Source organism: Cucumis sativus, chromosome 5 (assembly GCF_000004075.3).
Source record: "Cucumis sativus cultivar 9930 chromosome 5, Cucumber_9930_V3, whole genome shotgun sequence".
In the NCBI taxonomy this organism is placed as follows: domain Eukaryota; kingdom Viridiplantae; phylum Streptophyta; class Magnoliopsida; order Cucurbitales; family Cucurbitaceae; genus Cucumis; species Cucumis sativus.
Genome location: NC_026659.2, coordinates 25,757,089 through 25,784,853, shown reverse-complemented (window position 1 = coordinate 25,784,853; position 27,765 = coordinate 25,757,089). Strand labels below are relative to the sequence as shown.

The 27,765-nt window shown below is 36.0% G+C and overlaps 5 protein-coding genes across 12 annotated transcripts; 3 read left to right on the top strand and 2 right to left on the bottom strand.

The window, feature by feature from the left end:
* The first annotated feature begins 202 nt into the window (after positions 1-202).
* On the top strand, positions 203-2,594 carry LOC101213886 (U-box domain-containing protein 19). The gene has a single exon (XM_004135191.3). It carries the CDS (start codon positions 272-274, stop codon positions 2,321-2,323), a length of 2,052 nt encoding a protein of 683 aa, XP_004135239.1. The 5' UTR covers positions 203-271; the 3' UTR covers positions 2,324-2,594.
* Positions 2,595-3,508: 914 nt separating this feature from the next.
* On the top strand, positions 3,509-5,643 carry LOC101214129 (equilibrative nucleotide transporter 1). Its single transcript, XM_004135192.3, has 2 exons — positions 3,509-4,143; positions 4,720-5,643. Exons 1-2 carry the CDS (start codon positions 3,630-3,632, stop codon positions 5,436-5,438), a joined length of 1,233 nt encoding a protein of 410 aa, XP_004135240.1. The 5' UTR covers positions 3,509-3,629; the 3' UTR covers positions 5,439-5,643.
* Positions 5,644-5,975: 332 nt separating this feature from the next.
* LOC101214372 (RNA-binding protein 25) lies at positions 5,976-12,174 on the bottom strand. Of its 5 annotated transcripts, XM_004135193.3 has the most exons (9): positions 11,469-12,171; positions 10,991-11,075; positions 10,705-10,806; positions 9,950-10,209; positions 9,686-9,838; positions 8,296-8,710; positions 7,404-8,087; positions 6,723-7,303; positions 5,976-6,598 (listed from the first exon to the last, which is right to left on the bottom strand). In XM_004135193.3, exons 4-9 carry the CDS (start codon positions 10,175-10,177, stop codon positions 6,347-6,349), a joined length of 2,313 nt encoding a protein of 770 aa, XP_004135241.1. In that variant the 5' UTR covers positions 10,178-10,209; positions 10,705-10,806; positions 10,991-11,075; positions 11,469-12,171; the 3' UTR covers positions 5,976-6,346. The 5 variants fall into 5 exon arrangements, with proteins under 5 accessions (XP_004135241.1, XP_011655630.1, XP_031741988.1 ...); XM_011657328.2 differs by having other exon boundaries at positions 10,345-11,075; positions 11,469-11,732; XM_031886128.1 differs by having other exon boundaries at positions 10,477-11,075; positions 11,469-11,732.
* Positions 12,175-13,806: 1,632 nt separating this feature from the next.
* Positions 13,807-23,815, top strand: LOC101214614 (ubiquitin-like-specific protease 1D). 3 transcript variants are annotated; one of them, XR_004216914.1, is made up of 14 exons: positions 13,807-14,308; positions 15,493-15,544; positions 16,600-16,679; positions 16,809-17,071; positions 19,330-19,414; positions 19,669-19,739; positions 19,840-19,872; positions 19,991-20,086; positions 20,938-21,040; positions 21,466-21,563; positions 21,654-21,780; positions 21,904-22,018; positions 22,440-22,547; positions 22,627-23,815. XR_004216914.1 is itself a non-coding variant. In XM_031886104.1 (14 exons), exons 1-14 carry the CDS (start codon positions 13,988-13,990, stop codon positions 22,774-22,776), a joined length of 1,698 nt encoding a protein of 565 aa, XP_031741964.1. In that variant the 5' UTR covers positions 13,809-13,987; the 3' UTR covers positions 22,777-23,815. The 3 variants fall into 3 exon arrangements, 2 of the variants coding, with proteins under 2 accessions (XP_031741964.1, XP_011655628.1); XM_031886104.1 differs by having other exon boundaries at positions 13,809-14,308; positions 21,654-21,776; XM_011657326.2 differs by having other exon boundaries at positions 13,810-14,308; positions 19,381-19,414; positions 21,654-21,776.
* Positions 23,816-24,197: 382 nt separating this feature from the next.
* LOC101214854 (pre-mRNA-processing factor 17) lies at positions 24,198-27,605 on the bottom strand. Of its 2 annotated transcripts, XM_011657325.2 has the most exons (2): positions 25,398-27,602; positions 24,198-24,494 (listed from the first exon to the last, which is right to left on the bottom strand). In XM_011657325.2, the coding sequence occupies exons 1-2, from the start codon at positions 27,134-27,136 to the stop codon at positions 24,488-24,490; spliced, it is 1,746 nt and encodes a 581-aa protein (XP_011655627.1). In that variant the 5' UTR covers positions 27,137-27,602; the 3' UTR covers positions 24,198-24,487. The 2 variants fall into 2 exon arrangements, with proteins under 2 accessions (XP_011655627.1, XP_004135243.1); XM_004135195.3 differs by lacking the exon at positions 24,198-24,494 and having other exon boundaries at positions 25,394-27,605.
* Positions 27,606-27,765: the final 160 nt, after the last annotated feature.

Here is a 27,765-nt window from a genome sequence, read left to right as displayed (position 1 = left end):
ACCAGATCAATTCAACTACGAATAGGTTTCTACGAAGCTACAGTATCCAATGACTTAAGAACACGTGTCCTTTCTTTAGTCAAACGTCCCCTAAACTCACTCTATATTCGACACGTGTTCCACTAATATTAAAGGATAGTTTCCGTAAATTATAAATAGTCGTATTCTCCCCTTAGGTTATTTGAAATTAGTTTCAAATCGAGCAAATAAGAAATCACCGAAATCCAAATTTTAGCTTTTTTTCATTCTTCATTTCTATCGGTTTTTCTTCATGATTCCACGATCAAAAGATTTCCAACGCCGGATCATGTCGTCTCCGGCAATACGACCATGCGAATGCACGCCTCCCGCCACGTTACTCACGTCTTTGATCAATCTCACTCGAACAATTTGTAGTTACCGCTACAAATTCTTTGGCAGCAACAAGAAAAACGCGATTAAATCAATTCGTCAAATTGGAATCCTTCTCTCATTCTTTGAAGAGCTTCAAGATCGAAGCTCCGATGAATTTTCTGATTTGATTGTTTTAGTAATGTCGGAGCTTCATTTAATCTTCCAGAAGATTTTGTATCTGTTGGAGGATTGTGCCCTAGAAGGTGCTCGTTTGTTTATGCTCATGAAATCGGAACTCATTGCGAATCGGTTTCGGCTTTTGGTCCGATCTGTTGCTTTGGCTTTGGAGATTTTTCCGTTGGATTCGATGGGTGTCTCTGTTGATGTTGTGGAATATGTGGAATTGGTGATTAAGCAAACGCGAAGGGCGAAATTCGGAATTGAGGGTGAAGATGAAGAGATTCTCAACGAGGTAAAATCGATTCTTACGTTATTTGATAACCGTATTGTTCCGAATAGTAGTAAAATCAAATGCGTTCTTGATTATATTGGGGTTAAATCATGGAGTTTGTGTAATAAGGAAGTGAAATTTTTGGATTCAGAAATTGAATTTGAATGGTCGAATCAGGATGAAACAGAGGTTTCGTTCTTAAGCAACTTAATGGGTTTGATGAACTACTGTCGATGTATGTTATTCGATGTTGTCGATAGCGAAGCGGATGGACATGTCGATGAATGTAGAATCGAAAACATGGAATGTTTAAACCCGGATGATTTTCGATGCCCAATTTCATTGGATTTCATGTTTGATCCTGTGACACTCGTAACAGGGCAAACTTATGAGCGTTCTTCCATTCAAAAATGGTTTCGGACTGCAAATTTGACCTGTCCCAATACAGGGGAGAGGTTGAAGAACAGAGAAGTCGTCCCGAATTTAGCTCTCCGTCGGATAATTCGACAATACTGTTCTAAAAATTCAATTCCTTTTCCAGAATCAAGCAAACAAAAACCCGATTTAACAAGGACGATTGCTCCGGGTTCTCCCATTGTTAAGAATATCATTATATTTCTGGCAGATTTTTTAGCTAACTTTCTGGAATCAGGAACGTTAGAAGAGAAGAACAGAGCTGCTTTTGAGATCAAGCTTCTATCAAAAGCAAGTCTTTTTTATCGTTGCTGTTTGGTAAAAATTGGTCTAATTCCAAATTTACTCCAGCTTTTGAGATCTGAAGATAATTTAACACAGAAGAATGCCATTGCAGCTGTGCTGAATCTTTCAAAGCATTCCAAAAGCAAGAAAATTATAGCGGAAAACAGAGGATTAGAAGCAATTGTACATGTTTTAATGACGGGCTACAAAGTAGAATCCCGTCAATTTGCTGCTGGTACTCTTTTCTACATGGCTTCCATTGAAGAATACCGAAAACTCATTGCCGAAATCCCAAACACGCTTCCGGGTTTGTTGAATTTACTCAAAGACAATGCAGATCGTAGTAAAAAGAATGCAATGGTTGCAATTTATGGGCTTCTTATGCATTCTGACAACCACAGGAAAGTGCTTTCCTCTGGAGCAGTTCCATTGTTGGTGAATTTGATTGAAACTTGTGAATCTGAAATTCTGATATCAGATTCAATGGAGATTCTTGCATCTCTAGCCGGAAAACCAGAAGGAACCGCAGCAATTTTGCGAAGTGGAGCATTGAATTCAATCATGAAGTTTTTAAATTCATGTAGCTCAATTACTGGACGAGAGTACTCGGTTTCTTTACTGGTAGCTCTGTGCCTTAATGGGGGATCTGAGGTAATTGGTGTTATTGCAAAGAATCAAACTGTGATTTCGTCGGTTTATAGTGTTGTAAGTGAAGGAACAAGTCGAGGGAAGAAGAAGGCCAATTCTTTGATTAGAGTTCTTCATGAATTCACTGAGTTAGAGTCATCAAACTCCGAGGCGACTCATCGTCTTCAAGATCGAATTGTTCAAGCTTGGTAAATTTAGGAATCGTTTTTAGTTTGATTTGTTTTTGGGTAAATAGGAAGGATGTGAATAAGTGTTCCGTTTTTGGTTTTTTCTTCTTTTCAGTTTTAATTATTTTTGGTATTAGCTCGGATTTTTGGGAGCTAATAACAGAGCAGAATATTAAGCTTCATTCTTTATTTTTTCCAAGTATCAATGAAGCTTTTTAATTTGTACATAAAAGAATATGTGTATTTGTTGTTATTCTTTATTCAATTTAATGGCAACAAAAGTATTTCAAATGTAACATAAGATTCATAGTTAGTTGGAGGAAGTTTGTGTTCATGGTGCATGTTTAAAAAGCTTGTGCTCGGGGTTGAAGTTAGAGATTAATTGTTGAACATGGAGCACTCTAAAGCATAAACACAAAATTTCTAACTCTAGATTTCATGGCTCAATTCAATGAGTGTGGTGTTTAGCCAACTAACTCAATAAGCTAGTGTTAAACTAGTTGATTTCTATACTTAATGTTATTTACATATTTATCTAAGAACTCTATCTTACCCCTCTACACATCAACATATAGTTAATAATTTTGTAAATTAATGCTTCAAACTTCTATGAATTTTTTGTCGAAGAAGTTCATTTATGAGTTTTCAAAATAAAAAGTAATTTTTAGCAAGAATATATGGTTTTAAAAATTATATTTTAAGATTAAAAAAAAAAAAAAACATATAGACTTTTTAAACATCTTTTCAATACCTCCACAATTAAATAGAATTTAAATATTAAATGTAGTATACTTAATTCCAACAATGATGTGTGCACACTATCAAGAAAGAAAGAAATTAGATGAAGTAAAATTTGTATTTAAATAATGACATGTGCACATACGTAAAGAAATAAATTAGACTTACATAGTTTGTCTTAACTTACACCTAAATTACTAATTAAGTATGATTTGATAATTTTCTAATTTAATTATCTTAAAACAAAATTAAAATGTTTTAATTGGTTGTGGAGAAAGTGGACACTAGAGTTGGTTTGATTTATAATTATCAATAATGATTGATAGGTAAATTGGATAGAGATAGAATTAGAGTTGGAGTTGAAATGAGTTAATATAATATATCAATTAAAGTCTAACTAAATAAAAAAGTTTGGAGAAGAAATGTTTTGTATTTAATTATAGTAATGGAAGAGGAAGCACTCCACTATGATATTTTGTCTAATCTATAACCAATAGATTCACAGAATACAAAATTCCTTTCAATCTCTAATATAAAACATGTAACCACATCCTTTGCTTTCTGCTCTGCCTCCATTTTCTCCCAATTCTCCTATGGGAAGCTCCGACGAGAATATTGAAACTCCTCTTCTTCTTCATCTTCATCCCCCCAACAAAATTCCCAAAGATTCCTTCAATTTGATTTACATAACTTACTTCATTTTAGGCGTCAGTTGCCTTCTTCCATGGAACACTTTCATTACAGCCATCGATTACTTTTCCCACATATACCCTCATACCCACATCAATCGAATCTTCTCCGTCGTTTACCAACCCGTCCTCGTCTCCGCTCTTCTTTCCATCATTTTCTTTGGCCGGCGCTGTGATGTTCGAATCCGAATTAACCTTGGCATGGGTCTCTACGTGTTTTCTCTGCTTTTAATGCCTCTTTTAGAAGTGTTTTACATTAGGGGTCGAGTTGGGTTGTTCAATGGGTTCTATGTATCCATCGGAGCCGCGGTGTTGTGCGCTGTGGCTGAGGCTTTTGTTCATAGCGGCGTCGTTGGATCCGCCGGGGAATTGCCGGAGAGATATATGCAAGCTGTCGTCTCCGGCTTCGCTGGCTCTGGTAATCTATTTTATTACCATTCCGTACGTGATTGCGCTTTACAAATTTGTAATTCTTTTGTTTGTTTTTCAATTTGATTCTTAGATCAAATAAACTAATTGAAAGTATTTGGTAACTTATCCTAAAAATTGTACTATCAATCGAGATAAAAAGTAAACTTAGCAGCACATAATCTTACTTTTAACAAACACACAAATCAATAAATCACATTTGTACTTATTTAATCTACCAACAAAGTATACTCACTTGTTAATCAAGTTTAGTTGGATTAGACTAGTAGGGTCAATTCGAAATAAATTTTACAACTACGAACAACTCTTATTAGATAATGAACCCTCCTATCGAATCAAAATGAGGTTTAGGTTGGTTTACTTTTAGTTCTTTAAACTATTTATATGATTTTTTGTTTTAATAAAACGTCAAATATGTAAATATCTAAAATATTCTTTTTTTTTTATTTTAATGGAATAGATTTCTCATTCAGGATCAGAAATTGCATTTCAGAATTTTAATTTTTAGCTCATTCAACGACCAATTCATCCAATAAAATTTTCAATGACGTGAATTTTGGAGCAGGTGTGTTGGTGTCAATGTTGAGGTTAGTAACCAAAGCGATGTACCCACGGGACGCCGAAGGGTTAAGGAAAAGCGCAATTCTCTACTTTAGTGCGGGAATTACATTCATAATTGTCTCCTTTGTATTCTACAATTCTACAGCCAAACATCCAATTGTAAAGCATCACCAGAACTTAAAGAATCAAGAGAAACAGATGAAAGGATCTTTATTTGGATCAATAACCAAATCAACATTCTGGGAAATATTTAATACAATCAGAATCTATGCCTTTGGAGTAGCCAGCTTGTTCTTGATATCTATGTCCATATTCCCAGGCTATGTAACAGAGGATGTAAGTTCAAAGATTTTGAAAGATTGGTATCCAATTACACTGATAACTGCCTATTATGTGTCGGATCTGATTGGGAAATATTTGGCTTCCATCTATGTTATAAAGAGTTCAAAGATTACAATGGGATTTTGTATAGGGAGAGTGGTATTTTACCCTTTGTTTGTGGGTTGTTTACATGGTCCTAAATTCCTTAGAACTGAGGTTACAGTGACCATTTTGACCTGTTTTCTTGGATTTACCAATGGCTATTTGACTGCTGTTGCTATGATCTCTGCCCCTAAACAGGTGTCTTTCGAACACGCTGAAGTTGCTGCGATTTTGATGTGTATGTCATTGGTTTCAGGATTTGCCATTGGCTCTGTTCTTGCTTGGTTTTGGGTCATTTAATTGGAGTCTAATTTTAAACTTGTACACCAATTCCGTACATATGTACATGTACATTAAAAATAGACTAGTGATTTTAGTTTTGTTTGTTGCTTACTTTGTGGTGAAATAAAAATTGAATTGGTTTTGAAAGATCAGTGGTTTGAAGTGATGTGCAGGTCATTGTAGCTTTTTGTACATAAGTGAGTATATATAATGGCTTATACGATGTGGTGTGTTGATGGATAGCAAATGATTCAGAATTGTAAAACCTATAGAATTCAAAGACTTATCTTCACGACTTCCTGGAAAATAAAAGTTCAGTTTTTTTAACAGACATCACGTTTACTAGCAATCGTGATAGGATTTGTATTCATGAATCATGTATCAATCATAAATGTAACGAGTGTCAATCACAAAGAGAATGAGAATTCTTTGTAAATGTTTGCTACAAAGTTGGGAAAAAGGAGAGGCGCACTAGGAGTAGTAAGCTAACATTTCAGCACTTGGAGTAGTAAGCTAACGTTTCATTCCGATCACAAAACACAAGGAACAACAAGCTAAATCAAATAAATTTCTAATTTTCTGATTTGTTAATCTGCTTCCCACGGTCCAATCCACCCATTAGACCACCAACTGCACAAAAGACTTAGCTTTTTCTAACTTTTAAGTGCAAATATACAATATACTGAAGTTGCTGCTTCCGCTTCAAAATTTCAAAATGGAGTATCTCAAAGAGTCAACACTAAACTAAAAACTGTGGATTAGAATTTCTTCCTTTTTTTCTTTAAGCTACAAGTGCAAGCTCTCATGGGAGACAGAGTTCGACCGTACTTACTAAAAAGAATGAATCTGAAGCATACAATTGAGTAAAGACCCGATCCATGAAAAATACCACCATAAAGGAAAGCACCCCATTTCGAAAACTAAACTCATGCTTTTGTTCTGAAAGCTAGACCAGTCTCTACCTTTTTTATTTCGAAGATTAGCATTCTCCACATCTTCAGAACAAACATTTCAGCTTCTTCATCCAAAATTGACTGAAGCAGCTCCAGCATCTGAGATGCCTTCACGTGTTCTTGAGTACTTGAAACTATGTAATCCACAAGAGTCGTTTCTTCTTCCCCCAAAAACTCTGTTATCTTTTTTGATATCCACGGTCTCATTCTCTCATGTAGCGCATGCTGCAAATATAAGTATAGCGATGTGTTAAATTTTCAGAATCCAAAGTTATTCATGTAGCAGTCTCAAATAAAATGTCAATGCCCATAAAATAACTAAGAAAAATAAAATCAATAAAATTCGTACCTTTTCATAAATAGCCCAATTAATATCATATGAGAATAACTCCTCCTTAGTCTTCGGAATCATATCAATCAACTGTTTTGCATCCAAAAGCTTTTTGTTATCTGGTGTTTTTACTTTATCCAAAACATGGTCCCGCTCCCTATCTCTGTCTGTTGCTTTGTTCTCATCTTTGCTGCGATGGGTATCCTCGTCATTTCGGTCCCGATGACCTGACTTTTCACTAGGACGCCTTCCTCGCTCCCTTTCACTGTCAGGCTTCTCTTCTTTGGAATTAACATTAGATATACGTTTTGCAAACTCGGCTGCTGCAGCTAAATTTGGCGGCAAAGCCCCAGTACTGGGAGGTTGCACAGCCTGAAGTTCCTCAGCTGAGTAATCAATTGGAACCAGCGGCCTCATCTTCTTCTCTTTATGTGCTTCATCATCCTCCTCCTCATGAAAAACTGAAGGAACAGCAGTCCGCTTTCCAGATCCCACTAAACCAAATCCTAACCTTTTGCCAGGCAACCCTCCACTCTGTCGAGTCTCTGATGGTATCGTATTTAATTCATCACCACTACCATTTTGTAAGATTCCATCTCCTGTCACATATGAGATAAGTCATCCAAATAATAGAATACAAGAGAAAAGTTACTAGACATGCAGATCTAAGAGAAGGCTCCTCACAGATGAGAGAATTACCTATATGGTTATCACAGCTAGAGTCAATCTCAGATTCACGTTCAGAAGCCACAACTTTAATCTCAATGGTGGATTCTTCAGCGGTAACTGTTTTCTCACTGACACTAATTGTCTGGCTAGGTAGAAGTTTAGGTGGATCTCTCAGTTTCTGCAGCTGTTCCTCCTCAGCCTTCCTCTTGGCCTCTGCAATTTCTTCCTCCTCTCTTTGTCTATCGAATGAATCATCCTCCTTTTCTCTAGACCTCTTCTTCCTCTTTTCCTCCAGAGCACCTCTGCGCCATTTTCTTCTTGAATCATCATCCTCATCATCTTCATCGTACAATATCTCTTTCTTTCTTTTACGCTCTTTCTCTTTCTCCCTCTCCTTCTCATACTGCCTCTGCTTCTCTCTCTCCCTTTCTCGATATTCCCACTCTTTGAGACATTCTTCGTACTGTCGCTCGGCCTCCTCAAACTTTCTTCTTTGTTCCCTTTCTTTCCTAGCTCGCTCCCGTTCTGTCTCTCTTTCATATCTCTCAATTTCCCGTTCCTTATCCCTTTTCAGATCCCTCTCCCTGTCTCTTTCTCGACTTCTCCTGTCATACCTTCTACTTCTTTCAGGTGAGCTTGTTTCAGGCTTGTCGTGCTCACTAGCTTGTTTATGATCACTGGTTGTGTCCTCATCATTTCTATCATCAGCTGCATCTGTAGGAAGTTTTGACAAATAAGTAACCAAGCACATGCACATTCAGAAAAAAAAAAAGGAAAGAAGCCTAAACTACTAGTAATGAACATAAGACCACGCTTTTCTTATACAAGAAACAGAAGACCACGCTGTAAACATTGTTTACTACTGTGCATGTTTTTCATGCAATAAAGACAACATTTGGACAACCAAATTACAATCACTCACCGGGTTTCGAAGTATCACCATCAGCTTCACCATCTTTGGGTTTAGCAGATGGTTCCACACTTGAATTATCAGAGACATCAGTGGTTGTCAGTAGAGGAGGTGGTGGAAGAGGTCTAGACTTCATCCTCTCCTCCAGTGCATTTGTAAGCTTTTCTTTTGCCTCACGATCCGCATCTCTATCTTCATCACTTAAGACTGCAGAACAGGCAATATCAAAATCTTTTTCCCCTGAATCATGATCTTCCTTTGAATCCTCTGCAGAGGGCTTTGAAGTTTCTTTTTTAGCCACATTTGTTGTGTCTGTTTCTTCTTCCTTAGTCTCCGAAGCTTGTGTTTCTTTCAGTTTCTTCGAGTTCTCTGCTTTCTTTTCAACATAACGCTTCAGATAATCTCTTGTTGCTTGAGTACCCTTTAGCTGTTTGTTTAAAACATAATGATACATTTATATTAAAGTAAGTTGAATGTAGAAAACAAAACTTGATGCATGATGTACCACCATAAGAAAGAAGGAGAAGAACAAACTAGCTTATCGAAAGAAAATACATGCCATCCAAGTGAAAAGAGGGGAAAATTCATTGTCAACAGAAGCTAGATAGGCAGGAAGCAAAAGAAGAACACAGAGGTCAAAATTTTCAGCACTTAAAGTAAGATCACAACAAGATGTATCAAATATAAATCCAAAAATAAAACAAAATACACGTCCTTTTACTGTCTTTTCAAGGTGCAAGAATAAGCATCCTTCTACTCATTACATCTTTTCCTATTTGATCTCCATTTGGAGAGCTATTTTGCAACTAAAAATTTATGATTCTAATCTAAACCATACAATTGCCTCTAGAAGGAAAAGAAAAAGGAATGACAGAAGAAAAACATGAGAGAACCACATTACAACAATGAAGCCCATAATTGATAAATAACCCATGAAGCTTTAATCTGAGATGTCAAAATGAAGAAGAAATAGAACCAAAATACGCAACTGCGAAGTCCCCTAAATATTTATAAATGAATAAATAAATAAATAAACAACAACAACAGAAAAATACAACGTCCCCTATTAAGAATGAATGTGAAGACTAAACAAATTTTCAAATGAACTTAAATTTGTAGAGCGAATGTATACCAATGTGTTATAGAATAATTTTTAAAAAGGGTAAGGATTCACTAGAAGATGAACATTCTAATACAGGAAAAGTTAAAATATACATTAATATTTATTGACCAAAGATCAGCAATTGAGAGCCCAAGCCACATGTAGACAATAAAGAGTATGGCAACATGGAAAACGCTAATACAAACAAAACCAGAAACTTTTGTAATAGATTTATGAAGAATTGAATGTTAATAAAACAAAACAGGATATCTGCTCAAATTGTAGCAAATCCCATCATACCCCTAGTTCTTGTCCATCAATGTTTAACTTTGTCAGTAATCGTAGAGCGCGAAGAACACCTTCAGCAGATTCAAACTCGCAGAATCCAAAAGTTCTAGGAGTTCCATCCGAAGGATCTTGGGCCCGTTTCCAGCTCTTCACTGGTCCACATAGCTAAAAGAAACAGAAGCATATCAAATATAGGCCATTAAATTGATGGGGGGAAAAAAAGAGAAAAAATAAGAAAAAACAGAAGAAATGTAACATGGAGAATGATCAACCTACCTGAAGAAGGGACAGCATGAAATCATTATCCACTGATTGAGCAATTCGACCAATATAAATAGTAGTTTGTGGTTTCTCAGCTGGTGTAATACTTGGAAGAATAGCAGGCCTAACCACAGGAGGAATGATTGGGCGAACACCCGGAATCCCAGGAATAGGAGGTCGTGGCATTCCTGGGACCATGCCCATAGCACCAGGTGGCCGTGGAGGAAAAGGTGTCCTAATCATACCAGGATATGGAGAAGGAAAACGTGGAACTCCTGCACAAAAAAAAAAAAAAAAAACACATCTTGCAAATATGCATCAGAAAGTGTTGGCAGACTACTCACATCTAACCATAATGGTGTTTAAAATATATAGAAGAATAATCGATGGGGATTCATAAATGCCATTACCAAAATCCAAAGCATATAAACGATGGCAGGATAGGAATTGAAACTATCAGCAGCTGAATGCATAGATAACCTGATGAAAACATTCAAATGATAGCACCAAATTCCTTGAACTGTTACGTAAATTAGTCTTACCTTACTCTTGAACTGCAGCCTTCTCAAAATCCAGTCCATCAAAAGCAGAATTTTATGATTTAAGAAGCACAACGCTTTGAGCAACTCATACACACAGATAATCGATTGAAAAAAAAATCATGTTCTCAAAATTCACTCTCAAGTTTCCAATTGTTAGATCTTTGATGGTGTAGTAAAAGGAATCAAAGAAAATATCAGGAAAAAAAATTAATTAAGAGAATTTGATACCTTAGAAACAAGGCGAACGAAGAACACTCAGGTGCTAACATGGTCTGCTTCTGGCAATTCAATTATCCAGGGACAGTATCCAATATAACTACCAGTAAAATCCTAGTAAATAGAAATGACACAGCCGTATATTATGTAGTAGGGCAAAAGGAAGGGCTCTTCAATACTATACTAGTATTATAAATACCAACTTGTCTCTTGGCTTAGTAACAGAATCCCATTTTTTTCAGAAAGAAAACCATGCTGAAAGCAAACAAGAATAACAGACAAATATGAATGACCATACCAAAAAAGGAGTTGAAGTTGGGAGTTCTCTAAGCAATATGAAGCCTTCCAACCTTTCTCACCGTATTCAATCAAGAGACAAGACGCTGTAGGAGAAAACATCCTGTCATCGATACCCTTCATCTTACCAACACGAAAATTTTTAATAGACTTCGAACTTATTTTTGCAAACTCTTTCCGAGGCATCATAACATGCGCGGAACATTTACTTTGCGTCAATACTTAGAAAATTATTAATTTTCAAGTCAAAATCAAACGAAAACCAAAGTTAGATTTTAGTCGAAGTTCAACTTATTCCAGTTGATAACCAACTCGAAAGGAATGCGGGTGATGTAATTAACATCGTCAACAGACAGAATGGTTAACAATTGCAAGCAACGCAGTAACAATCACTAAATAAGAGAAATGGTTCAAAGATGATTCCGCAATCACATTAGCAATTGAAAATGTAAGAAACAGTAAGGATAAAGAAAACCCACCAGGGAGAGGAAAAGCCCCTTGAGGAGTAGCAGTTGGCACAGCTGCAAAACCATTTGGCATAGTGGCGTACGGCCTCATCACCTGATTCGGAACCTGACCCGGTGGAACTTGATAAGCCATCATCGGTTGTGGCACTGGAACTGGAACTGCTCCTGTGCCGCCACTTACCATACCCGGAGCAGGCGCCGCAACCGAGCTAACCCCCGGAGGCTGAACCCCAGGGTTCGAATAGCTTGGGTTCATCATGCCAGTACCAGGCATGGGCGAGAAATGATGAGCTGAGAGAGGCACCGGCCGGAAAGACGGAGCCGTCGGAGGAACAGCCATCGTACCCGATAAGGGCGAGGGAGCATACGATAGAGGTGGTTGCAGCGTTGACACTAAGGGTGGATGCAGGGTAGGGTTTATTCCGACAGAAAGCGATGTTGGTGGTAAGGATTGCGGTGGAGGGAAAGAAGAAGCGGCAGATTCGGGTTTAATGGGCTGGGAATTGGGGTTTTCGGGTTCGGCAGGTTGAGGATTTGAATCGAGAGTAGCAGGGGAAGATGAAGAATCCGCCATCGAAGTGGAAAGAAGATCGGAAGAAAGTTGAAATCTTCCAGGCTTTATCTTTCAGATTTTCCGACGAACAAGAAAAATTGAGTTACGTTGTGCCCTAGAGACTAGAGAAGAAGGGAACAGCCGGAGAAACATTGAGAATGAGAGATTGCCTGTTTCTCTTTCAGCGGGTGAGTTTAACAGGTGACGTATCATTGGTCCACGTGGCGCTTGCGTAACCTACATGGACACTTTAGTAGGTTTGGGTCCAGTAGTAACCAATATGGGCTATGTGAAACTCTTTTTGGGCCTCAGGCCCAATCACCCACCCTCGTTTTTTTCTTTTGGATATTGAAAATGACGTGAAACCTCTCACTAAGTACGTGACTTAAGAGTACTCAATTGATTTATACTCCTTTTTCACTTTATTTTGAATGATTTAATATAGGCATAATGTATTTTTAAATATCCAATCAAATATAGAGTGTATTGAGTTCAAATTCTTTAATTTCAATATAGTCGACAAGTACGTAAAACTTTAATCGGTCTTTGCCACCTTTTGGAAATAAATGGATGAAGCGAGGAGGTTCTTCAATAACGAGAAAAATTATCTAGTAGATTTGAATGAATTGAACGAAAAATCATGTGAAGTAAAAATTTTGTGTATGATTATATTGGATTATTGTAAATATGACTTATGAGACAAATTTTCCATTATCACTCATAAAACAAACACTCCCTGTCTAGAGTTGCCATGGAACATGTTTAATTTTATGATTTGAAATCAATGCTTGTATACCTAGGTACATGTCGTAGTTTACAATAACATTATGTAATATTAGTAAAAGGAGGAATAGTTAATAATTTATCCAGATTGAAATATCACACTGATCAATGAACCCTATACTGTATCACTAGAAACATGCAGAATGCGTGGTTAACACAACAATGAAAGTCATGCATTAGTTAGTTTTGTCATCATTTTCTTTTGTTTATTGTTTGTCTTCAGGTATGCTGAGTAAAATGCCTTATTGAATCGAACTAAATTTATCAGTGTTGTTATTTTGTCTTTCTTCTTTTATACGTTAATTGAGTTTTAAGAAATACGTGGTTTACTATGAAATAAATTACACGTTAACTTACCATAACTAATTAAGTTGCATATAGTGGCTATCGTTTTAAACCTATCTAAAATCAAACTATGTTTTGTAGCTGTCACACTAAAAAACCAAAGACAATTAAATTGGTATGAGGATGAGGGTAATAGGAATTAGGAAGTCGACTATGAGAATATATAAATATACGTTTTGAAAGGCATACCATTATGGACAAAAAATGAGAAGAAAGGATAAATTAAAATGACAAAAAATGTAGCTTCCTCAAGCATTATATTTAAAAGAAAAACGTAAGCTTACCGTTTTTGGACACAAATGTATTTGGTTCACGTTGAATAAGTTTCAAATGAGATATATAAAATTCATACACACAAAAGACAATTAAAATTAGACAAAATTACTTTTGTTCAACTTCACGACTACTGGCAAAGAAATAACTTTATTTACAACTATTTTTTTAATTTCATTTAGTAGAATTTTGTATAACGTTATGAGTATTTACCTCATAAAGATTGAGGATATTAATATAATTTGTTTGAATTTGGTTATTTTAGAAGTTTAAAATATTCAAACAAATTGATCAACATAATGCATTTTTTGTAATTTTTAATTTAATTTTAAAGTTATTTTTGTCACACTAAAAAATTATCGATTTATGAAAAAATAAAAAGGTTAATTCCATGAATTGGAAATTGGAACGGAAAGGTTTCCAAAAGAAAAAAACGAAAGTTTTTTCCGTTCTGGCGCTGCCGCCACTTTGTGTAAAAGGTGCGGTGTCGAGAACCGAGAGGCTAATAAACTGAGGCCGAGGGAGAAAGAGATACGAAAATAACAGCTGAAGTTTCTGCTTCATCAGATGCATACACATGGTGATCCAGCGAGATAAACCCACCAACGCACCTTTTAAGATTGACTGGGGAAAAGTTTGGGCTCGTAAAGACGACGACCCTATACCTGATTTACTCATTGCCACCACCACCTCGAAAATGGGCTCCGATTGGGAGCATTCCTTCAGGGAAGAACTCCAAAAGCTTAGTGATGGGGAGCTGGAAGATAAGATTGACAGAATGAAGAATTTATCGAAGACCTCTTGTTACAGATTGTCAGACAAGGGGGAAAAGCTTCGTCGCAGTATTGAGCTTTTAGAGGAAGAGAGGGAATCCAGAAAGCTCCGTCGAATTGAAAAGGTATTTTTTTGTTACGGTTGGTAATTTTGGTTTCTTGGGAAAATTTAAAATTCGGCAATTGGTTGTTTTTGATTTTATGCGTCATCTGGGGAAATTTTGTATGTTCAGACCTTCGTTCTAATGCTGATTATCTAATCAATCTCATGCTTTCCTTTTCCTTAATAAATCTTGTTTGATCATCGATATTTTCACGGAACTTACTTTGCTGTTTCATATAAGTTGAACTCGCCCTTTTGGCATTCATGTCTGTTATTTTGACTGGTCAGTACTTTAGTCGTTCGTAACTAAAAGGGCTATGTTGCGACAACTTTTCATTATCACGATTGAATGGTATAACTAAAGGAGAGAAACCCTCCCAACTACGGACGAGTTGAGAAACACTTCCCATTTGGTGGAGGTGCTGTTTGATTACTTCTAAATCCCACTGGAATTACGAGTACATTTTATTGTGTTAATCGGTTTCTCGTCTCTCCTATCTAGCTTGACAAGTCTGAGAATTTTGAGGTGGAAAAGTTAGAAATATCACCATCTAAATATTTTCCCTTTAAATACTTTAGTTTATTTCCTAGATCTCTAATATAGAGAATTGCTTTCTTGTATTCACAATAAAAATGTTTTTGATAGACTTCTTGGAGAGAATGATAGTTAGTCTCACAGGCTACACCATTTTGGTATCGGAGTAGTTGCTTGAGCCAACGTTGGTTGTTGTTAATGGAAGCTCTTGTTGACACAGATTACAAGAAGGTGCTTTGCAAGTTGGGCACATTACTCAACAACACTAGCTTATTTATAAACAGATATAATTTATAAGGTCAACAGCTCGTTTGAAAACCTCATTTACCTGTGTCTTAGAATCCCTTTACAATATTAAAAACAGGTACAGATGCAAATGTGACTGAATATTTGAACCCACGATCTTTTTAAAAGAAAAAACATGGGATGGGGTAACCACATGGCCATTTATATTTACCTCATCTCTGGAATCTCTGCTAGGGAGAAAAGTGGCTAATAATTATGTTGTCAACCTATATGGACTAGTACTGGAACCTTGCTATTGCAAGTCAACTTTTATTGAAGCAAATCTATCTCGATGTTGGTGAGAAATATCAAGAAGCAGATATCTTCATATGATTTTTTACCATCCTAACTCGGTCCTAACTTCTCCTGCTTTTCTTATTTTTCAGGAAGCTACTGGATGCGAAAATCTCTCTCAGCCAACTAACTCAAGTGTAGTTGGTAGGGTTCTGAATCTGGGACTAAAATTTCCTTTTGATTTATTCTTATTGCGCTCCCATACTGACCTTAAAACCCCAAATTATACATTGAATAGTATTGCCGCACTTTGATTCAATGAATTTTTTTTTATGGATCTGGAGTGGCTGAGTGCTTGAACTGTGATGTAGAATGTTTTCATTCATGTAATGCTCAATATAATCTCTCTCGTATGAATTCAAGCACATTCGTCTGCCAAGACGTTTAAGCTATTTTCTTCAGAGAAAAAAGTGGGAAGAAAAAAGGAACTATTTATGTTCTTTTCACCATCAGAAATCGCCTACCCATTTGTATATAAAAGGGCACATAAAAGATGGCCCAACAGGGAGTCAAGCCAAACTAAGTTACTATATGATGTAAGAAGGCTTCATCGTTTGCCAGCCCTTAGTTGATATGCAATCACTCACTTAGTTGAACTTTCTCTGCTCTTAGTGAGAAGGGAATAAGTAGGGCGACTGATAAGAAGAAATGTAGAAATCCTTTAGTTTTGAACTATTTTCTTCACCCACAATTAGGGTATCTTTGAAGAACAGTATGTACTTGCAATTAATGAAAAGGAAGATATTAGATCATGATGAAAATAGACTCAGATCTTTGAAATCACATCTTGATTAGATAACGGAAGTGGACGAGGAGGGAGTTCAATTTAGATTCTTCCCCACTGGCATTGGACATATTTTTCTGCTTTATTTTTCATGAATATTTGTACTTTTAGTGCCTTTTTTTATTTTTATTTTTTAATCATAGCTGATAAATTAACTTTGGAGGTAAATTTGATACCATCAATTTTCTGCTGGAGGTGAGTTGCGTGAATAAATATTCAATTCTGATCTTTTATCTTATTGATGAGAAGTGTAAGAGACAATTTCTCAGCTTTTCTAATTTTTAAATCACCACGGTGCTTTCTTACATACAGTTTAGATATATTATCAACTACCAAGAAATATCCATAACTCAAAATTTGTCAATTAATCATGCCCACTATTGCTTACATCTTTTTGTGTGTATGTCTTACGTAGGTAGGGAAAGGATTGCTTCATCTTCAGCTGATTCAGTGTCCATATTCGCTGCTCGTTTTAACCAGAAGTTGGAACAAAAAGTACTATGCTCCATAAATTTGTCACTTTTCAATTTACTTCAGTCTACATAAAAATAAATATCTTTTAACTGTTTGATTTACTTCAGTCCTCAACATAATTCTTGTTTGTATTTTAAATTATCTGAGCAGACAGAACGGAATAATAGCGCCTTTGGTGAAGAGCTTTCGATTTTGGGACACTGTGATAATCGGAGACAAAGATCTAATGGTAAATTATCCCCAAAAGTAAAACAGAAGGGTCAAACATCATCCAGACAGCAGCCATTCAAATTTGTCAACAGTCTTTCTACCGATGTACATAAAAAAGTTTCTTCAGTTGCTGCCCAAAATAGTAGAAGTTCCGATCATATTGATTTTCATGTCAATGAATGGCAACCTGAGCGTTTTGGGAAGTAAGTCTACTTTAACCCCCCTTGGACTACCTTTTAAAAATTTTCCCATCATTAGGAAGCTGTTTTGAGAGGGTAGTTTTTCATTTCTTACCTAGTAAACTGTACAAATCTATCCAATACAAGAATTAGCTATGTCATTTGAGGTGGTTGGACGTTTAGATTTGTTACGTTCTTTGTTTGTTTCAGTATTTTATCATTGCACATAAATTAACTTGAGTTAAGGACTTAGATGTCAATATTGATGAATATTCATGTCTTGAACTTTAGAAGATGTCAATGGATATTTGCCGAAAAAAAAAAACATGGAAACAATGAAAATTTACCAAAATTATACAAGTTAATTAACAAAACTTACGGAGCTTCTTATAAAAAAAACACTTATATCCTCTGTATAAGATTGTAGTGATATAAAGTTACTCAAATCTTGGAAAAAAATTTCACTAAAGAAATGAAGAACTGTCTCCATAAGAAAAAAAAAAAAAAAAATGATAATAATGTAAAATGAAGAAAGTGAATAATAACTTTAACTGTAAATTATAAAATAACATGGAGCATTTTATTAGAATCTTCCTTCAGAATGGTGGTAGCTATCTCCCAAGCAGTCACTTGGTGAAATGGGATTAGGCCTTTTGCCTTTTCTGGGGGATTGAGGTAAGCTTTTGAATAAAGTAATGACATTCTATTCTCTAAGTGGTTGAGGAAATTCACACAAGAAGAAGAGTTTTTGTGGAAATGAGTGATTGCTACTATTTATATGATAGTATGTGGATTTTTCTTTCATATCCATGTGTCCAACCTAGTTTGTGAACACCACAACTATTATCATCTGACAACTACCTGAACCTACTATGGTTGCCAAGAAAATTTGCGGATTAATTACCCTTGGTAAGTGACCACCATAAGCCGAACCCTACTCTTCTAATTGTTCACGTGGTATTTATTCTTTAATGAGACCAAACTCTGGTGATCGAAATTATGTGGATTATATCACAAGCTATTCTCATTTATGCTTGAAAGCTTTTTATCTCTCTCTCTTTGTTCTTTACATGATTTTAGACAAAGTCCATTGGATGTGTGTTGACTGGTCAGCTGTTCATGCTTGGAATTGGGGATAGGAACATATTTTGTATCAAATGGTTAGATCATGTCAGAGGCAGTTACTTGTATTTCTTAACCCACAGTCCTTTAATCTCGCAACTATGCCTCCATCCTTCATATACAGCATTGTAGACATCTCTTCACAATTCTATATCTTTTTCCGAAATATGTTTGGGATACATGTTATGCTCTTATGTACTAGATGTATGTTTTAGATTTAGGAATAAAAGAGTCTGAGAATGAGATAAAGGTCTCCCTATGTCAGAGTCACAGAAAATGGCTATGAGATCTGCAGTATATCCAATCCCATTATCAAGTTCTCTCTAGCCTTCTATGAATGTGGAAGCTTGCTGAGGGAGGATCTTTCATCGGGCTAGCTCCATTTCTTCTGCTGGGAGGGATATTGACAGGTAGCTGTAGAATTCAATATGGCAAAATATTGACCCTAAAATGTTATATCTCCTACTGTGGAAGCTTTAGAATTCCATGAAGAATGCTTGTGGTTGACCATTTCTCCTAGTTGGTGCCTCATGCAATCACATAATGCAACTCAAGCCCATATTTATTTTTTCTCTTGCTCTTGATGTTATCTCCTCACAGCGTTTGGATGGTCAGTAATACTCCCATTGATGTTTTGCCATGGTTGGTTATGACTTTTATGGGTCATCCATTCAAAATGGCCAAAGAAGATCCTATGGATGCATGTCGTCCCCTTAAGAGTGGAGAAACATAGATACTTTACTTGAGCAGGATCGATTCTATGAGTTGTACATTTGTGTCCTTGAGTTTATAAGTTCTCTTACATCCAACTGAAGAAGCCCTTTGTAATTTCTTTCGACGAGACTTTTGTCCTACTTTATATATTTAACATCATGATATGAAATTGTTTCCTAAAAAAAATAAATCTCATTATTGAATTTTTTCACTCTCTAATTTCCTCTCTAACCAAATTTCCTACCGATCAACCCTTGCAGAATTGAGCTGAGGCACAACTTTTTGATCTGGGCCAAAATAGAAAATGAATAAAATTAAGTAAATATCCGGTTGAGCTAGAATGATATAAAAATGTTACCTCATCTAAATGACTCTCTTAAAAGTTACGTATGAGTTTACCTAAATAATTGAGTAACCTTGTATAAATTCTCAGTTAATTTTTTCCGATTGCGTTCCACCGTTCACATGTTTACGTTATTTTGGCCCCTTCTTTGCAGGAAGGATGATTCAGATACTCCGATGCCTCAAAAGGTATGTTTTGATTATTACCTTTTTGTTATGTTTCTATTTTTCATCCTTGTGGCTTTGACAAAAAAGGAATGATCTAGTATCCCTTTGTTAAGTTAATCTTACCATCTCAACACAATAGTTCGGCACAGTGTAGTGGGTGCTTTTCTCTCTCTTTTGTGGTAGCATTTGTTTTGTGGCATTTATGCTGCCCTTATGTTGGACAGTTATGTTTGGTCTGTGGCTCTGTTCTTTATGATGTTTGCTTTATTTAACAGCGGCAGACCATTGTAGTTGTTGATGAGGAGGAAGCTTTGGCAATGAAAATACCCAAACATGATGATAAATGGTAAATTTGATGTACTTATTTCTTGAATCCATTGAAAGCAGATTCACTTGGATAACTTTTGAATTCAAGCTTTGGTTTACGTTTTGTTGAAACTTTTCAGCATGAAAGAGGCCAAAATTTACTACCCGTCGAGGTATACAACACTTCTCCGTATTATTAATGCTCAAGTATCTTCTCTTTGAATCTGTGATTCTCTGTAAAAGTGTTTTTGTACTATTATCATTATTATATATTCTGCTAACTGTTGACAGGGATGATCCAGAATCCGTTGAAATTTGTTTTGAGGACATTAAATGTCTTGATCCAGAGGGTTATTTGACATCAACGATCATGAACTTTTATATTCGGTTAGTAAAGCACTATTTGGACTTATGGAAGCAATTAGATCAGATGTACTTGATGTGACTCATTGTACTCCAAAATGTTTTCTTGTCCTCTATGGCCTTTTGATATGGCATGATACACTGTTACTACAAAAAAATCGTGGGTTAGTTTCTTTTTCTTTTTAAAAAATGTTTTTGTTGTTTTGGCTGGAGCCTAAACTGTTTTCTATGTTTAAAAGGGTTGGTCCCTCTCTCTAGCGGTGTGACTTTGATTTTTTGTTTTCAATTGTCTTCTTGTCCTATTTTGAAATTTTAGTATGGAATACACCTTTTCTTGGGATGCCAAATGATTTAAATTTTAGTTTTGTTTAGGGTTTTTTTTCTTTTTTTTTTTTTGGGGGGGGGGGGGGTGTGGCGGCAAGGCTTAGAAAGTTCTTATCCTGTTTCCTCACTCATCTGAAAGGTCTATTGATAGGACTGTGATGTTATATACAGTGGATCAGTGGAGGCTGGACTGAAGATCTGTGTTTCAGTTAGCTATATGATTACTTTATTATGCTTGCATAACAATGATCAAGTTGTTCTATTCAAATTATTCAGTCAATATTTATTCGGAAGCTTTCTGTAAGTTTTGTTTCAATATTTGATTGTAGCTTAGCTGGGAGGGCTTATAATAATAATAATAGTTAATTATTATTACTGTAGAAAGTTGACCGTTTGTAGCCTTTCAAATGTTGATGAATTTTTTATTTGCTTGTTATATATGCAGGATTTCATTTCCCATCTGCCCCCCTCTCCCCCAAATTTTGAGTTGAAATTCTAGGTATTGATGGGTTTTTTTTTGTGTTCCTTGTGCAACTTTTCTTCTTACGCAGGTATTTACAACAACGAGCACTTTCAGCAAATAAGGTGACATGCAATTATCACTTTTTCAATACCTATTTTTATGAAAAGCTAAAGGAGGCTGTGTCAAACAAGGTATATGCCGTTCTCGAAGGTGTTTCAATACTCCTATGAAGTTGCTATTTAGCTGTTATGTATACTTTTCTGTTCACAGTTGGCTATATATACCACTGTCCTTCTGATCATCAATATCAATCTAGAAGTTTTATGATCAATTGATCACTATCTCGTTCCTTATTCCGAATATCATTAGATGGTATTAAAGCTACGATAGTCTAGCAACTAGCTTGACCTTGATTTTTTTTCCTTCCAATGGCATAATTCAAGTTCAGAAGTATTCGATACCATGCGTCAACAAAAAGTTTTTGGTTTCTTTGTTTTTTCAGCATGCATTACCATTTGCGCAAGTGCATAATCTCATATACTTCGTATAGTTTTGCTGTACTAAAGTATTTCTTCCTGCAAGTTTTTCTTGACGTTGAATGTTTTGACATGTTAAGGGGAAGGACAGAGATAATTTTTTTGTCAAGTTCAGAAGGTGGTGGAAAGGCGTTAATATATTTCAGAAAGCATATATACTGATTCCAATCCATGAGGAGTAAGCTTCTATCGTGCAAGTTATTCTTAGAAGAATATCATCATGTTGATGGTTGATTGTGCTATTTATTTTGGTTTCGAATGTGTTCAGTCTCCACTGGAGTTTGGTGATTATATGTTTTCCACAGAAGGAAGATGAATCGAGACCCATTATACTTCATTTGGATTCACTGAGACTACACTCTAGCAGATCGATTTTTGATAACATTAAGAGGCATGTCAGTCCCTTAATGACAACAATTACCTTTTTTTCTTTCTACAACAATTGCTTCTTTTAAATATACTGATATGACGTTCTTCAGAAAACAATAAGTTCTAATTTCATAAATGGTTATCTGTAGTTTTGTAAAAGAGGAATGGTGCTACTTGGATCGAGAAGTTGCTGGTTCAGATCTTCCATTGCCACATAAAATATGGAAAAACATCTCTCGAAGAATTGAAGAGAAAATAATCGAGGTAGCCTTCTTACTCTCATTAGATACATTTTCGGTGTATTTTGTAAACTTGCAGATGGTAGAAATTATCCAGTTTTATTAATGTTCTACGCGTATCATGTAGACCTATGGGAACCAGAAATTGAAGGAGAATCCACAGAAAATAGTAGTCAAATGTTTTATTGAACACCTTTTCATATATGAATTAGAAGTTTCTTTCATGCTAAAGAAAAATGTTTCGATTGAACAATGGATCAGTAAGTCATTTACAACCCAAAATGATGTTGCTAAAAATTGGAAGTGTAACTGTGTAAGAAACTCTACTAGATGTTAAAATCACTAGCTCTTAAACTTTTCTTCATGAACTCAGCAATTTAGAATCAAGTTTATTGTATCGTAGATTTGGAATTTTGCCTTTTCATTTAATGATTGCCCACCACCAGGTTCCTCAGCAAAAGAACGATTGTGACTGTGGTCTCTTCGTTCTATACTTCATAGAGCGCTTCATCGAAGAGGCTCCTGATAGGCTAAAAAGGAAGGACTTAGATATGGTAACTATAACTGTGAATTGATTTTATCTTATTATATGTATCCTGACTTGACGTGGTGTTTTGCTCATGAATTTCTCAGTTTGGCAAGCGGTGGTTTAAACCCCAAGAAGCTTCAAGCTTGAGGACGAAGATAAGATGTTTGCTTAAAGTAGAGTTCCAAAATGAGAAAAGGCGATGTCTGGCAGATCCTGTGGGGAGCTCTTCCTCCGACCACACTCCAAAACAATGAATTGGCAGGTTTTTTTGTATGGTTCAAGTAATAGTTCACTTGGGATTGGGCGGGCTATGCTATCCTCTATTGTCCTTGGCGATTGAAGTTAAAGAAATCACTCTGTTCTCATCCTATCGACCAACCGATTTTAGGTATGATTTTTTTTCAACAAATTCAGAAATGTAAAGCCTCACAAGTGTCTGCAATAAGTTGAAATTACATGGTGGGTTGTTAGGGTCACATCATAACACTAAGAAATCAAATTAGACGAGCTAAAAAAAGCTCATCACTAGATTTGATTTCTAAGGACTTAAGAAACAAACCCAAAGGTTAGGCTTTTAGTGGACTTGGAGTAAATCTGTCCATAGGATAGCTGTGTTTCTATTGTTAGTTAGTTAGACTGCTCCCAGTCCTAGCCTTCTTGGATGATATGCCTGTTAAACATATTTTTATCCAGTAAAAAGTGCTGTTGGTTAAATGGAGTGTACACAACCTTTGTCGTTGACCTTATGAAAGGGTTAAAATAATTTCTCGTGTTTAAAATCACTCATTAATCGTTCAAAGACAATTTAATGTTTGATTTTATACTTCTAAAAAACATCTTGAATGATTAAATTTGTATTTTAAAGTGATTTTAACTATTCCAAAATAATTCTCAAAACAAAAACATGCTTTGAGTTTCCATGTTTGTGTGTTTTACCTATTGATGGCATTTGATTCTTTCACAAACACCCTCAGTAGTGCCAACTTTGTGGCCTACAGAAGAAAATTACTGCTTCCGATCGTATCAGTAGCTTCAGACAGATGAGCTGTGGAGTTATGTGATTACAAGTTAAATAGGATTTAGGTATGGCATGAGTAATGTCTATTCCTTTGTTTGAGGTAAGGTTTGTATATTTGGGGAGAACAGCCTGCCTCCTTGACTTTTCATATATACCTGGAGAACACAAGGGTGTTTCTTTATGTATCTTTCAAATTTGTGAGATTATTCATGTAGATTATTGAGTCAGAATTCATAGAATTCATCTGCAATCAGATTATTGAGATTATGGTTTTAGCTATGGGTTCGATGTATGTTTTCATATTAGCTTTGATTCATTATGGAATGAGTAAACGTAATCTACATTCAAATATTGAAAATGATGTATTTGAAGTTATTCAAGCACAAAATTTATTGATTTTCTCACTATCCATTTTCAAAAAGTACATTAAAATGAAATAATTTTTTTAAAAAGTGAGTTAAAAGTTCACTCATACAAGTCTTTGATTTATAAGAACTGCAGTTAATTATAACAATAAGTTACAAAATCAGTTCGTTGTATTAATGGCTTGAAATTAATTTGAAGTGATTTTTTTTTTAAATTCAACAAAACTTTAATAGTGTTTCCACACAAAATCAAACCTCAAATCTATAATTCTCAAAATGCTTTACACAAATCAAATCAAACTTGTTTTCTTTTTTTCCTTTTTAGTGAGTAACGGTTTTACACAAATCCAAAACAGGTGAGGGAAAATGAACTACACCATAAAGTTGAACGAAGTAATGTTGTATTAATTCAGTATACAAAAATGTAAGAAGCTAACAGTACAATGTCATTGGGATAACTAAACTAAGGTGATTTGATCTAACACAAAATTCAAGTTAAGATACACTCATTCTTTAAGGGCAGATTTTCACCCAGAAATTTCCTTGTTCTTGTGGCTTCCAAAGATGATCTCAGCCTTAAATCTAGTCCCTGCAATCCACAAACAAAATTTAATTTTCTGCAGTATAAAATAGCGAGAGCAGAAAAAAGATCAATCCACACAACTAATCTCATCCCCAAAAGATGAAGTTCTTCAAACCAAAAGTCTCATTCAAACACCACGTGTCAAAATCAAATAGTAAAGATGCATTGTTCGTCATCAACATTACAATGAGGACCGATTGCATACCACATGACAAAGAGTGCAGAGGCTGATGCATTACAAATAGATTATATATAGTAATGGCCATGGATATTTAAACCGATTAAGAAAACCAACCAGAATGATCCCTTACCTTCAGCTACACAGACTCACATGTGAAATAACAGAATGAATTTTAGTGCACAAGAACACAATTGTAATGACTAACTAAAAGATATTGGCAAAGCCGGTTATGGTCAATACTCAAGCCCACAAAGGAAGAAACATCGTTAGGTTCCCGCTATTGCAATACCAACAAGGCATGAAGGCTTTCGCCACAATGTGAAATCATCAACAGTTACTATGAACAATGAATTCGCTAACAGGAAAACGTAGGCTGTCAGCAACCTCCAAAGCATAATTCATATTTACTATGACGGCTAAGGGTTCATATAAACAACAGAAAATAGCTGAAATCTTTAAGCCAGTCGTTTTGGGTCACAGTCTAATTAACAAGATGTAACATGCAAGAAGATAACCAAAGTTGCATCCAGATACTAATACATACAAAGAGTCATAAAGAACACCACATAATCAACAAAACCCCGAGATAGTTGACCCTCACTGCAGAACTATCTCTAAAAGAAATATACCATGCTGAAGGGTAAAAGAAACATGAATTAGCATGGCCTATTAAATGTTTAAAGCAAAATATAAAAAAGTATCAGACCAAGGTAAAGGGATTTACTTACCAATACTTTATCAGTCCATCCCATCCGCATGTTGCTACTTTACTTTGCTCCAATGGATGCCACTCACACCCAATGCATACACCCTCGTGACACTTTAGAGTTCTGAATACCTTGCAGGTTTTCCAGTCCCAAAACCAGCATTTACCCTCACCATCACCAGACATGACAAAACGTCCATCTGGAGAAAAATTAACCTGACAAGCATATCCTGCCACAATGTGCCCAGCAAACCTCTTCTTCTTGTTTAGCTGAAATCTCTCCCTAGTGCTATAAATAAGAATTTGATTGTCTAAACTCTGTGCTGCAAGCCAATTCGTATTGGGATGTACAGAAATAGAGGGCATGGAATGCATGTGAGGCTCACTGATATACTTAATAACAACAGGAATTCCAAATTCCCAAACACGGAGAGACTTGTCATCGCTCGATGTAACAAACCTCCTATTATTGTCTACAAATGTAATGGTATTCACTGCTCCTAAATGTTGATCATACTCCTGTGTAATCTGTCCTGTGTTCATATCCCATTGAACGATTTTCTTATCACTCATCCCTGCCAGCAAGATATTCTGCTTATCATCATCAGGATTAAGCTTAACTACATAAGGAATTTTCCCGGTAGAGAAGGTTGATATCACTTGCCCTGTTTCTGTATCCCAATACTTGATCTTTTTATCATATCCGGCGGTCAGAAACTTAGATCCATCATTACAAAATGAAATGTCCCGAACCGCTTGAGAGTGACCCATGTAGGTTCTCATACATTTACCAGAATTGAACACATCCCATATCTTCACTTTGGTGTCCATACCAGCTGAAAGAATTAAATGGCCATGTTTAGGGAAGAATCTAATAGCAGATACACCCTTTGTGTGCCCACTCCATGTATGCACCAATCTTTTTGGTATATAACAATGATCATTCGTGGCCTTGGCATCCTTTGGTGGTGCAATCCAAGATCTACCCTGGTAGTCCCTCTCCTCTTTACCATGAAAAGTACTCTTATCTGATGTAACTTCTCCCTTCTCACCACCTTTCTCTTCACCTTTCTTCTTTGCATACTCTTCTGCATATTTCTTCTGCTCTTCAGTTAGCTCGGTTTGCAGACCTTCCTTCTTTCCAGACCATGGACTCTTCCTATTCTTCATCAACCAAACATCAGAAGCTGGATTATCAACTTCAGCCGGGTTCACCTCCTCTTCCATATCTTCATTCTCACTCATTTCTTTCTTTTTCTCAATCTTTCGCTTCTTTTGCTCATGCTGTGGAATGTTATACACGGAAATGGCATCATTCTTCTCCAAAGCCTCCATATCCCCAATGTAATTGTTTCCAGCAGAAGCTGATGGGTCAGCAGCATATCCGTATTTATGGAACGTATTGTACTGCTCATCGAAAACAAATGGCTCAATGGACGCATTCTCCACAAACCCTAGCTTGTGGTTCCGCATTCCCTGTGCAATTCCATCCTTGGCATAGGGATGAGATGGGCCATAAATGGGCGCCCATAGTTGATCGTAAGTGGGGTTGAACGCAACAAGATGCTGAGTTGGGTCTATCGGCTTCGAAAGGGTTTGGTTGGCATTAGCCACCGTGAGGGCTAACATTGTATCATCAACCTTAGGCGCCGAGGTTTTGGAGGGAAGAAGGCGAGGCGGAGACGCTTCTGGTGAAGATGTAAGCTGTTTAGGGCTTCCGTCATCGTCGTTTTGATCTGTGTATGACTGGAGAAGATCCATAACTGTACTGCCACGAAGTTATAACAGCGAAACACAGAGAAAAACGCAGATTTATACTCTGAACGATTCGAAGCCGAATTGACTTCTTGCCACAACTCAGACCAAATCTTCCTGGAATTGAATGAACAAAAAATGTACAGTACTACTATTTCTTTAAACCCTAAAGCAGTTTCACAATTTCTTCCCTACCAAAGCAAACCTTCTTCTTTGTCCCTTCTTCTGTAGCTAATGAAGAGATTCAAAGGTCGAACTTTAACCGACAAATCGATGAAAGAAAGGATGAATCAGAAGAAGAGACAAGGAATCCCAGTAGAAGAAATTCAATTACCTGATTCTAGGGTTTTAGTGTTGCAAGATGAGATCAAATCAAAGGGAAGAGAGTTGATATTAATCCAAACTATGTGCGGAATTTTCGATTTGATAATAAATCAAAATTTCAAAAACGAAATCTCTCCTTCATTTCTCTATTTTTCAGAAAGAGAAAAAACAAAAAAAGAGGAAAGATTAAATTATCTTTTTCAATTTAATTATGGGTAATTCTAGAGAATAGTAAAATATGAAAACTATTTACAAAGAAAAAAAAATTAATATCTTTTTAATCAATTTAATTTTTTTTTATACTCATAGTT

Bases quoted from the DNA above. Each gene is read 5' to 3' on its own strand.
- LOC101213886 (XM_004135191.3), top strand. From the start codon at position 272: ATGATTCCACGATCAAAAGATTTCCAACGCCGGATCATGTCGTCTCCG.
- LOC101214129 (XM_004135192.3), top strand. From the start codon at position 3,630: ATGGGAAGCTCCGACGAGAATATTGAAACTCCTCTTCTTCTTCATCTT. The intron at 4,144-4,719 runs GTAATCTATTTT...ATTTTGGAGCAG, and splicing joins CTCCGGCTTCGCTGGCTCTG to GTGTGTTGGTGTCAATGTTG.
- LOC101214372 (XM_011657327.2), bottom strand. From the start codon at position 12,030: ATGGCGGATTCTTCATCTTCCCCTGCTACTCTCGATTCAAATCCTCAA. The intron at 8,711-9,685 runs GTATGATGGGAT...TTAAACAAACAG, and splicing joins TTGATGGACAAGAACTAGGG to CTAAAGGGTACTCAAGCAAC. The intron at 6,599-6,722 runs GTACGAATTTTA...TTATATTTGCAG, and splicing joins ATTGGGCTATTTATGAAAAG to CATGCGCTACATGAGAGAAT.
- LOC101214614 (XM_031886104.1), top strand. From the start codon at position 13,988: ATGGTGATCCAGCGAGATAAACCCACCAACGCACCTTTTAAGATTGAC. The intron at 16,680-16,808 runs GTACTATGCTCC...TTATCTGAGCAG, and splicing joins ACCAGAAGTTGGAACAAAAA to ACAGAACGGAATAATAGCGC. The intron at 20,087-20,937 runs GTTAGTAAAGCA...CTTCTTACGCAG, and splicing joins ATCATGAACTTTTATATTCG to GTATTTACAACAACGAGCAC.
- LOC101214854 (XM_011657325.2), bottom strand. From the start codon at position 27,136: ATGGATCTTCTCCAGTCATACACAGATCAAAACGACGATGACGGAAGC.